Source organism: Sceloporus occidentalis, unplaced genomic scaffold, assembly GCF_023333645.1.
Source record: "Sceloporus occidentalis isolate IW3139 unplaced genomic scaffold, rSceOcc1.0.p SCAF_22, whole genome shotgun sequence".
Taxonomy (NCBI): domain Eukaryota; kingdom Metazoa; phylum Chordata; class Lepidosauria; order Squamata; family Phrynosomatidae; genus Sceloporus; species Sceloporus occidentalis.
The window spans coordinates 13,103,349-13,115,885 of NW_028317002.1; the positions used below are offsets into that span (position 1 = coordinate 13,103,349).

At 41.7% G+C, this 12,537-nt stretch overlaps 1 protein-coding gene across 1 annotated transcript in view; it reads left to right on the top strand.

The window, feature by feature from the left end:
- The first annotated feature begins 222 nt into the window (after positions 1 to 222).
- Positions 223 to 12,537, top strand: part of LOC149301081 (adhesion G protein-coupled receptor B2-like) — a 71,930-nt gene continuing 59,615 nt past the window's right edge. Inside the window, exon 1 of the mRNA XM_089484607.1 lies at positions 223 to 943. Within this exon, the coding sequence (XP_089340733.1) occupies positions 223 to 943 (721 nt within the window). The remainder of the gene's footprint in view (positions 944 to 12,537) is intronic.

Below are 12,537 nucleotides of genomic sequence, written 5' to 3' on the forward strand. Positions count from 1 at the left end.
GAGGGGAAAGGTGTATCAGGATTATGTCTTCATAATGAAAACTGATATCATATATTTTTTGTTCTTACTATTTTTCTTACTGGTTTAACAGCAACAATTCTCTGCTTGAATGCAGGTGACTATTACCTGCCCAAATACAGCTCTGCACAAATAGAATGATTTCAATATAGCTCAGTGCACTAATTTTGTCTGTCTTTTTGTCCCCAGGGCCTATGTCATAGGATGAACACTGCCTGTCCCCTCTTACTGTCTGTGATATCGTCTCTTGTCTTGTGCTCCTGGGGTTCTCACCCCTCACCGAGCACATGCTCGGCCTTGGCATCTGGTGTTCTCTACGGAGCGTTCTCTCTTAAGGACCTTTTTCCTGTCTTCTCACCCGGGTGTTCCTGGACCCTGGAGAACCCTGACCCCACCAAGTACACTTTATACCTAAAATTCACCTACGAGGAGCAAGTGTGCTCACATCTCTCCCCCATGGTGCAACCTCTGGATCATTATTTGCCCAACCATACCTGCAGCAGACCTGAGGAAGGGGCAGAGGAGGCTCGGGAACTGTGCATTCCAGGTTCACCATTTACCTTCTCACACTTTGACAAGAACTTCCTCCGTCTGTGCTTATCCGAGCAGCCCTTGTCGATCCAGCTTCTCCCTGACTCCGTGCTGAGCTTCCGTTTCGTTGAGGTGCTTTTGGTCAACCATGACAACTCCAGCCAGTTTGCATGTGGTGTATTGTGTCGGTGGTTTGAGGAATGTCTGAGGGCCAGAGACTGGGGGGTGCGCTGTGGACTGACACAGACAGGCTGCACTTGCCCAGAGACGGTGGCACGTGGACGCAATGACACAGCCTCCAATTCCATTGTCCCAGCAGGGCACAGCGATTGTTGTGTTACCCAGCTTCTTCCTGGAACCAGCAATGAGGAATATCCTCGACCCATCCCATATGGTATGTAGTCCACTTTTGACATTTGACATTATTAGTAAAAGAAGAATACTTGTTTTCTGTATCCAGTGTGCTTTGCTTGAATCAGTATTATAATGGTTAAGAAATGTAATCACTGCTAATCAAATCTGTCGGTATGGAGTGTTTCCAAATCGGATGTCATTCATTTTACCACATTTTCATCCCAAAAATGTGTTCGGAATAATTTTGTAATTACAAAATGGTGAATTATTGAAGTTTTTGCATCAATAGATTGCTTGAGAAAGACAAAAACCCTTTTACAATTAAGGCAGTAGCTGTGTATGGCACTTTGTCTGTCCAAGAAGGGAACTTGGGAAATGTAGATGTTTGTCAGGTTACCTCTGACCACATCACAGGCGCCCCACTTGACCACAGACATAGTATAATGTAGAAGGACACAACAGACAAAGGGTATACAGTAAACAAGCATAGGTAACTGAGTAAGGCTTTAAGAAAGTGATTACAGGCACATCCCAAATCAACGTACAAAATGGTGTCCAGAGCATGTATTTAAAATGAAAATGTACTTAAAATGAAGCACTACCTTTTTTTCACTTATCAATGCATGTACTGCACTGCATTTGCCGGGTCATTTCCATGGCAAAACACAGAACGCTAAAAATACGAACTGCCGTGCTGGCGTCATGATGTCCGCATATGTAAACATGGGGAATGGTTATGCTGCAACTATGTCCTTACACGCGTGTCGATAAAGTGAATGTCCTTAAAGTGGGGTATGCCTGTAATATAGTTTAATTACACAATTTACAAAATGTCTGCTGTTTATATACACACACCATTGTGACTTTTAAAGATACCCACCAACATTCGAGAAAGGAGGGACAAGAGGGTTTGGGTCTGAAGGTACTTTCCCTTAGTACAGAGGGAGATGTGAGTGAATGCCTTGGTAGGGATGAATTTCATAGTTGGCAGAAAGACATACTCACTACTGATAACCCACATTTGCACGTGAATAGGTTAAATAACCCAGGGGGTATAGAGCTCACCTACACCCCACATATGTGCCTTCTATTTTAGCACAGAGGCTAACTTGTGACCCCATCTATACCCCTGCTCTATGAAATGGGAGGTTAAAATAGAAATAATAGCGCATGACATTTTCATATTTATAATGTCAAAAATGTGCTTTGGTCTTTATGTAATATGAGTATGTTCTATGGCAGGACAGTGTGCTTTCCACAATAGTAAGCAAGACACAAATGAGTTAGACCGGAAAAACGGCAATGTGTTCATTCCCAGGCAGATAGACAAGGGATGTTTGGTAGCTGTACATTGGTAATACCATGAGGGATATGATAAGTTATAAATACATGAAGCACCATCACTATTATATACCAAATATTAGGTACAGTTTGATGAAAGGTTTTACCTTTATTAATAGTGTTGCGAACTGCTTGTGCTCAGCATTCTCCTCCGAAATGGGCAGTCTTCTCCAGACAAAGAAAGGCTTTTTTTTCACTAAAAGTGTAAATTCAAGTGGGAGCATAGAATTCCTTTTGACATCTGGAAACTCCCACAAAATGATTTTTACAATGTTAATTGTATAGGTACACTGTGACTGTTTTAGGACGATTAAACGTAATATGTAATCAGTACTGCGCTCCAAATGGAACTCAATGTCAGAGATTGTATATTGCTAATTTCCTAATGTTAGTCTGGAATGGTTATAGAATACCTTTATACCAAATTGTGTTTTTGGATTGCTAAAGCATATTCCAGGGATTACCCAAGCCTCCTTAGAGACACCACACACCTTTACTATAACTAGGTGGTAGAAGTAAGTATTTTTGTGTTGTGGAGTAAACAAGGTTTTTAGTAGTTGGTATGCACAGAATTCTTATGTTGTGCATTTTTTTTCCTGTGCGCTCTGAATACGTGCAAATATAAACCTGACATTGTTTCAAGACAATTTTGGCACAGCCACTCACTCATGGTTTATAAAACTGTACTTGCCCAGCACCCAGATTACATTCATAGGACTTGCCCCAGCACCCAGATTGCACACACAGGATTTGCCCCAGCAACAGGATTACACACAGACACATGACTTGCCCAAATTACATCTACAAGAGTTACCCTATTACCTCCCCTTGATCCCTATTTGCCCTCCTCATTATCTCTCCCCTTTTCTTCCTATCTTACCACTTATTCATTATGTCCCCCCTTTCTTGTTATCTCAACTACTTTTCCACATCTCTCATCTTTCTCGTTATCTATCCACTTTCTTCCCATCTCTCTTCTTTCTCATTACCTCCACTACTCACCATACCTTCCTTTCTCCAAATCTCCCCTTTCCCCCCCTTCTCTCTATCTCTCCCCTATCTCTCTACTCATTATATCTCTCCTATATATTTATTTATCTTTAAATTTTCTAACTATGTTTCCCTTTACTCACTCTCTATCAGCGTGCAGCTTCACTGTTGAGCACCGGGATATGACATCATATTTCAGTGCTCAGCCTCAATTGCCGGGAGCAGTGAAACAGAAGTCTGTATGTAAGAGGGAGACACATGATCTCCCCAATTAGCCCTGCTCCTCCAGCGGTGGGTCCAGTCCATTCTGCTGCAGATGAAGTGCAAGCCCTGTGCATTTGCCATTTGCTCTGGCTACAAAGCATGTGTGCGCATCCACAAGGGGACGCTGGCAACAGACTGGAGAAGACATCTCAGCCAAAAATATACATCACATCTCTAGCTACTTCCTGAAACATTGTGTGTGTTGTGACATAGCTGTAGGTCTTGGGCTGAAGCTGAGATCAGGCTACCAGAGAGCAGAATAGTCAGAATAAACACGACCAGCAATAACACTGATAAACCATCTAAGGGCATATACATGAATAAGCCGGAGGTTTCAATAGCCAAGCCTAATAGTTCAGTTGAAACAGGTGTGGAAGCAATAGCCACCGAAGATGTGGTTAAGGCCACAGCAGCAAAAACATAGGCTCTGAAGCTGTAGGTCCCAGGTTCAAATCCTGATAGAAAGCCCCAAAACAAGTCAGTCTTTAAATCTCCCAGGATGGGCTGTGGTACTCTTATTATACGATAATGGAAGAACACAATGAGCAGCCACCGGTCAAGCGGCTTTGAAACAGCAGTGGCTTAATTCTAAGTAATTTGTTGGTTTGGACTGTACTATTTAAATAAATAGGAGCATAGCTTTATGTAAACATTCCATAAGGAGTCCAGTAGGTGTGACACAGTCTCTTGTGGGACATAATTATGTTAATTTGTGCTATAGGTGTAACTGGAAGCACAAAAGGGGGTCATTATTCAAGGAAGTGTTTAGTTTGATTTAAGTGTCTGATTTGTTTTGCTCTGGAGTGGTACTCGGCCATGAGCCGCCAACAGATTAATTGTGAAGGGAAACATTGTTTGCTTGGCATGGTGTTGCCATAATTGGTGGCGTGTCGAGCAGCTTGGGGCTCAGTGCCGATTTCGGCTGTTTTTCTCAGCGTTCTTTTTTTAATGCACTTGAGCGTTCAACTGAGGAGCTTAATGTCTTCACAGGAAATTTCAGAGAATAAATCTGAAATCCATTTCCACTGTGCACAGTAGATCAGCTCAAGTATTTGTTACTTTTATTTAATTTGAGCCTTGTCTCCCTTCTCAACCTCAATTTCTGCCTTTCAATCTTTTTTCTTTCTCCCCCCACCCCCTTATCAATCATTTTTGCCTCTGTGTCCTGCATTCTCAAGTATCATATTGTTTCTCCTGATCAGTTTTGTTTCTTCTCTTTCATATTCCGTACATCCTGGCTGATCCAATGTCATTCTGTCAGCTGACACCATCATCTGCTTGTCATGAGTGAACTCCATACCTGATCCTTGATTAGTCTTCTGCTCTGGGGAGGGATGTGAAATACCACAAATTCTATATTAATTTGCTTCCTAATGCAACAGAGGCAATATATTATTATAATTCCAGGTTTATTAGTTTTAAGTAAAAACACTAAATAGAGGTGACATACTGTGCAAGAATTCATTGAAGGCTGTTTAAAATACTAGTTCTCATGAAGGACACCTGACCATAAATAACTCATTCACACGAATCACTACCCAAGGAACAATCAGGAAGTCGAGGGTAACAGGTATCTGAACCTGTCTTTAGCTAGCCCTGAGACAAAGTAATTCTCCCAAAGACGCCAGGAGATGATAAAACGCAAGACAGAGCAAGTACAGCAGCTGCAGCAATAACTTCAGGCTTTATGAAAGCAACAGGCTCCTTTCCCCTCCCAGCTGACACATCTCCTCGACTGACTTTATTAATAAAATTTTATTAGCTACCTGCCGAGCCCTGAGCCTTGCAGGGGGATACGAGATTGAGAAAGGCTTCATGCCACTTTTTTTTTACTATCTCAGAATAATATGATGTGCTGCAGCAGAAAGCAGGAACTGACGCTCAAGGCAGAAACACTAAAAGATCCTGAGGGGCTTATTTATCAAACTCCATAAAGCAGAAATGTCTAAAAATGCCATAAAGTACACCATTTGGAGAATGCACCAGTTAACCGATTTTTATGATGCTATGCAACCAGCTTTATGGCAAACACAGCCATTTGTACCATGTCCGGGTTCACAGTCTGATCTGTATTTAAACTTTATAATACAAGGTAGTATGAAGACTCACATATAAAATAAATGTAATATTAATTTTGATTTGCTATTGTAATATGTGACCTGGCCTGGTTTTTGAAAGTTCTTAATACACAATTGTTTTGTAGGATGTCACAGAAGGCAGTTCGTTGATTGTGGGATACAGGGGTTTGTATTTATGGCTTTGTGCAAGTTTTCTTCCTTAACTCTTTACAAACATATGACTTTCTATTACAGTCTATAAACGTCCACAAGGCTGCAGTATTACATCCAGAGGTTTCTTCTGCATACATGGGCAATCAGACTCTCCTCCTGCCAGTAGGGTGCATGGGTGGATCCAGAGCCTGATTTGTTTTAGAGTTAGAGAAGGCTAAACATTTGTATCCCCCTCTGAGGGAAGTGTTCTTCTGATCCAAAGACGGTTACTAGTGGTACCTTCCATTAATTTAATTTCAGGAGTGGAACACTTATTCATTTTGTTACATCAGAAAAGGGCAAACATAATTTTTTAGATGGCACAGACAAGCTGCTTGGAGACAAAGATGGCACAGACAAGCTGTTTGTGGACATTGACCAGTTGTTTGGAACAAAGGTGGCCCATGCAAGCTGTTTGGGGACACTGACACACTGGGGACAAACATGGCACATACAAGCTGATTGGGAACAAATATGGCACAAGCAAGCTGTTTGTGGACAAAAGATGGCACTGACAAGCTGTTTGGGGGCATTGACAAGCTTTTTCGGGACAAGATGGCACAGACAAGCTCTTTGAGTGAAAAGGTGGCACTCACACGCTGTTTGGTGGGAAAGCTGACACTGTGAGACTCCTGTATCTGCACCTTACAAAATGGCCAAATGCGTATGCACCCAGTCATCAACCCTCTCCTTTTGAAATGTTCAAGCAGCCCCAGACTCCAGTACCGCCTCAAAATAAATTGAATAAGAAAACGTAATATTTAACACAAACTTATCATAAAAGTCTGGTTGTCTTCTCTGCCACCCACATGCATCGCGGTTATAGCACTGCTACATCCTTGCCAGTAATATGTGGTCATGTGATGTTGACCTAGCCTCGGGTCTCATACAAGTTGTCTGTCATGTAAGTAACGTTTGTGATGGATCCTATAGGAACTTGGACAATTGTCCTAATGCCCCCAGGCCTATCTGGGTGGCCTGCCCTAATGCCGATCCCTTTGTCAGGGGGCAATTGCCTCGTTGCCCCCCATGTATCTGCGCGTGGTAGGGTTGTCAGTTCCACTTAACAGTGTTTGAATGCCTGAACCGTTGCTCGGTCATTTTCTTTCAATGGTGTCAATAATAATAAAAAGTGGGAATCACTGTACTTATGGGATGTTACCGAACATGAATATTATTTTTCCCACAGTCACGCCTATCCTTTGGAAGAAAGTATCATTATTAAAAAAAAATTTTGTTTTTTTCAATTTGTGTCCACTTTTTCTATTTTATCATAAATACTATTAGAATATGTAGCTTGAGTGTGTGTGCCAAAAAAAGGAGATTATGGTCAAGCAGGAAAGAAAATAATGTTTAAGAAAATATACAATATTCTATTTTGACTACTTTGTAAAGCAATCGAGGCAAGCGAACAGGCTAAGCCCAGCTTCTCCACTGTAGTCAGAAATATCTAAGTAATAATAAATGCTGCCTTGGCAAGTAGACCCTTTTATCTTTTTGGTGAGACTATTTGAGAATGTATTTATTTACATGTTCTTGCACCAAATGCCATTACTTGCACTGTGTTTTTTTTACTCTACAGGCAATGGCCCTAATAAACAAATATTATTGCCACGTTTCCCCACAGCTGTTTCCCCTAAGCCGCCCCTTCATCCCTTTTGTCCTCTCTCCAAATTTTCTTAACATCTATTAATTCCTCTAACTCCTTCCCTCTCCCCAAACCCTTTTCTTCAACCCATGTTTACCCTCCAGTTTATTTCTTGTTTTCTCTCCTTCCCTCCCTTTTCATTGCTCTCTCTCCTTCCAGTCCCCCCCTCTCCAAATGCCTCATTTTTCCCATTCTCTGTGGGTCCTCATGACAAAGATAGTTGTCGCGTTAGTGTCATATCTATTCATAGCAATGGATCTCATTTGGGAATCTTTCTAAAATGGATATTATTTCAACAGTAACAGACAATTTATCATTTATGAATTTTGCCTGCAAACTTAGTGTGCGTGACCTTCTCTCCATCAAATCAATATTATTTTACTTAAATTAAGAGCATTTTCTGTTCACATAAATTCTTTCAACAAAGAGTCTCTCCATACACAAAGAGTGTGTGTGTGGGTCAGTAAAGGGAAATTCGCCACAAACCATTGCCTCCCATTGTTCTTTTTAGGTTAATAGAATTTGACCCACTTCTATAAACATGCCAGTGTCAACAGTTACATCAGATGGGGTAAGGTGTAACTAGAAACCGCAGGGCCCCAGTGCAAAAATTGTCCCGGGCCCAACAACTTCACCAAGCAACATGTCCCACAGTTCCACCTGTGTCCCAGTTTTTGAGTACCTCCTTTGCCCACAAACGTCTTATGAATGCTACCTTTGCCCCAAGCAGGTTACCAGTGCCCACATTTGCCATATTTGCTAAGGCTTGTCAGTGCCCCAAACAACTTGTCTGTGCCATCATTGCCCCTTGCCCCCCTCCTCCAACATACACTATAGCACACATAAACACACACAAATTTACACATGCTAACACAGACACTTACTCATACTCAGTAACGTACACATTCTCATTCTAAAACAGACACTCCCTCTCACACCACTCATGCTAACACACACTCAATCTTACACACACACTTATACATCATCATCCATGGTCACATACACTTATATATAGACATGCATAATCAGATTACCCAGACCAGACACCCAGGCGAGAAGAAAACCCCCTTGGGATGGCTGTTTGTAGAAATAGCTGGATGTACTGCAATGGGTCAATCCAAGTACAACTACCCACTGAAACTCCTCACTGGATGTGGGCATTGGGTGCTAAAATGGCCAAACATTCTCATTACATTTTGATATTGGCTTAGCAATTATTCTGAAGCGAACTGTATGCAGGCCTGTTAAAATCTAGCTCAATCAATAAAGGAACTTCTCATGTACATTGTTTATGGCTGTGTATTAGCAATTAATATGGATGAAAAAAGTGATTTTACAATAACCTGGAGCAGGAAGTAGTAGCTGCTGTTTTGCCTGCTTTCAGAGCCTTAGAAGTTTATTGAAATGCTGCAAGGCTTAGGGTGCTTGGGTTTGACCTGCCAGCTCCAATTGGAGCAGTGAGGAAAGATCTCTCCCTGGGCCAATCTCAGGGACTCTGCTAATTACATATGACATTCAGTTTGAGCCCAGAACTTTGGGACATTAAACGTTATTACAAGAGCCATTAAGTAGCAGAGGGGATAATGTTTATTGGCGTATCATGACAATGACGTGTCAGGCAGTCATGTAACACTCTCTTCTGCAGGACCAGCAGGAACCAGAGAGACAAAATTAACTAATAACTCACACATCTGAATTTATTGCAGAAAGACAAATCCCTGTATGTGACAGATATTTGGTTTTCATTGGTCTAAAGCAAGAGTAACCAACAGGTCGCTATTCTGCTGTTGTGGTGCTGCATCTCCTTTAGCCAACACTATAAAAGTAGAATGCATATGACAAGCTGGGAAGCACTAGAATTCTAGTTCCATAACCAGGACAGGGACCGAAGTAGGCGGGGGGCAATTATAAAATGCCACATATACACTATATATTTATATATGTGTATATATATATATATATATATATATATATATGCGTTAGACATGCATTTTTAACTACATAATATGTACTTATGTCTCTGAAGTAAAGACGGTGACTGAAATATGATTTCAAAATAACAGCTGAACTGGCAGTTATTTTGTTATTCTTTAATATTAGCCCCTGCTGACTGCAAATTAGGGGAAGACTGTGAGTCACTACCGTGACTTGGAGAGGTCTTCTCCCCCGTAATCATCCCGAGTCCCTTTATCCCCTCATTCACTAAGCCAAACCTCTCTTTTACTTACTCCATGTAGTTCAGGTATAGATCAAATAAGCAACACATGACAGCACTTGCATGTACAGCATAGATCAACTGAATAAGACATACAAACCGTATATTCGCAGGTATACATAAATAATGTATGGAAACATAGTATAGCAGGTATAGATCAACAGAACACACAAACCCAACTTTGCATGTATAGATCAATTGAAAATCATATGTGAACTCAGCACTGAAGGTATAGATCAAATAAACAGAATCGGACATACAAATCCTCTATTTGCAGGTATACAATAATAATGTATGGAAACATAGTATAGCAGGTATAGATCAACAGAACACACAAACCCAGCATTGCGGGTATAGATCAACTGGACATCACATATATACTCAGCACTGATGGTATAGATCAAATAAACAACACACAGAAACAGCACTGCAGGTATTGATCAACTGAATAAGACATACAAACCCTGTATTTGTAGGTATACATAAATAATGTATGGAAACATAGCATAGCAGATATAGGTAAACAGAATAATACACAAACCCAGCTTTGCATGTACCGTATAGATCAATTGGAATTTACATAAAAACTCAACATTAAAGGTATAGATATAATCCCCTAAATTACAGGCATAGATCACAGGTGTCACACCCCCTAAAGGCCAGCCCTGGTGTCCACACTGCCCACTTAGAACCTGACCACCACCCAAATTACACACACACATAGGATTTGTCATCTTTATCCCCAAATAGCCCAGCCTGAGCAAACTTTGTCCCCAAAGAACCCGCCCTGTGTCATCTTTGTCCCATAAACACACTGCCTGTGGCATCTTTGCCCCATTAACATCCTACCTGTGCCATCTTGGTCCCCAAGGCTCAAACACCCTGCTTGTGCCATCTTTGCCTTTCCACAAATGAATTATACATCTATGATACACACAAACACTTTTACAGTCACTCACTAATTCACTTTCATTCACATAATTCATTCACACAATCATTTGTTCATACTTCACACAAATCATTTATACATATTCATTAATGCATTCTCACAAATCATTCAATCAATTCATCCACACATGATTTCATTTATTCTCTCATTCACACAATTCATACACACATTAATTCAAACTCTCAGTCATTCACACAATGCATCCACACATTAACTCACTATCTACCCCCTCTCCCACCCTCTCACTATCTCTCCCCCCTTTGTAGTTACCCTGCATAAGTCCAGCGGTGGGAGCACAAGGCCTCTGTGTCATTGCTTTGCGCCGGTATATATTGTCATATTCCGGTGCTCAGCTTGAAATGCCAGCACCGCCACTGAACTAGAGGCCTCGTAAAGGAGAGTGAGGGACGCCAAGCGGTTGCTGAAAACGCATTCCTGAGCGACCGCTTGGCACCCCTATCTCTCCTCCATCTCCTCCATGTTTTCTAACACGTGTATAAAATCAAGCACATAGGCGTGTAATAAAAAATCACGCTCACACAGGGGTAAATACCAGGGTTTCAACTGATCTTGCCAGCACATGTATTGGTAAAGAAATCCGGAGCACAAACCTGAGTCTTCTCATCCTAGCCAGAAAGCCCACCAGCAAAAGAAAAAAAAATGGATGCTGCAGCCGTAAATAATTTGCATTTTTTAATTTTCTTGTGCGCTGTGCATCAGGAGCTTCATGACATTTATTTCCATTGCCCAGCAGTTGCATACAAGCCCAAAATCACTATGTGCAATGCCAATCTTCATCTGGAGTGGTGTAAAAGACATTGTCATTGTGCTCTGTAGCGGTGGAAATCTGAAATTATCTGGAAGTCTGATGGACAAATATGGGTTTGGCGGTTGCCAGGAGAACACTACCTACTGGAATGCATAGGGCCTACTGTAAAGTATGGGGAAGAAGTGATAATGGTCTAGGGTAGAGGACTGCATCGGGACTGTGAAAAAACTTGCGGTTGCGGGCGGTATTCTGTGTGTTGTTGACGGGAGCGGGCGGCCACACAATATTCCTGCGGGTAATCCCACGCACTCACGAAAGGCTGCCTCGTTTTTTTTTGCTTCTTCACATTCAATTTCAGAGCCGGTCCTAGCCTCACTTTTATATTCAGCCTCGTTTTCATAAAGAAGAAGAAGCGGGAGTGAGTGACTCATGCATGCAGTGCTGAGGACAGGTTGATGTTAGACACCCAGCCCGTTTTGGAGCAGGCCCATTTCGGGCAGATTTTTGTAAATCCCAATTACACGTAAATTAATTTATTAGAATAGAAGTTTGCGGGAGCGGGCTGCATTGGACACATGTTGCGACAGCGGGCAGGATTGGACACGCATGTTGCGGGAGTGGGCTTGAGTGGAACACACATGTTGCGGGAGCGGGCGGAAGTGCAACACACACTTTGGGGGCGGTAATGGTCAGAAATTCAGCGGTAGCGGGATTAAGGGCTCTAGTCTGGGGCTATTTTTTAAGAGTTTGGACTGGGCCCCTTAGTTCTACTGAAGGGTAACGTTAATCCTACAGCATATCAATACATTTTAGATAATCGTATGCTTCCAATTTTGTGACACCATTTTGTAATATTAAAAAATACAGTATTTTTACTGTACATGCAATATCCTGAATCTGATGCCACCTCTCCTCTGCCTTGCAACATCACAGATAGTACAGTTCTGAAGCTTGATCTCAGCTCTGTGTAACCTCTGCATAGCCAGATGATAGATGTTGATAAATAGTTGGATATTAGGCTGTATAGTAAAGACACATGTTGTCTTATAGAAAGTGCTGTTATTGCCCTCAGGTGAGTGCGGTCAGAATTTAGATGCGATTACGCCATACTGCAGGACGGTACTGCATAGTTCAGCAGGTTAATGCCAGAAGGGCTGTTAATAGCAGGTGAATAGCAGGGCACACAGC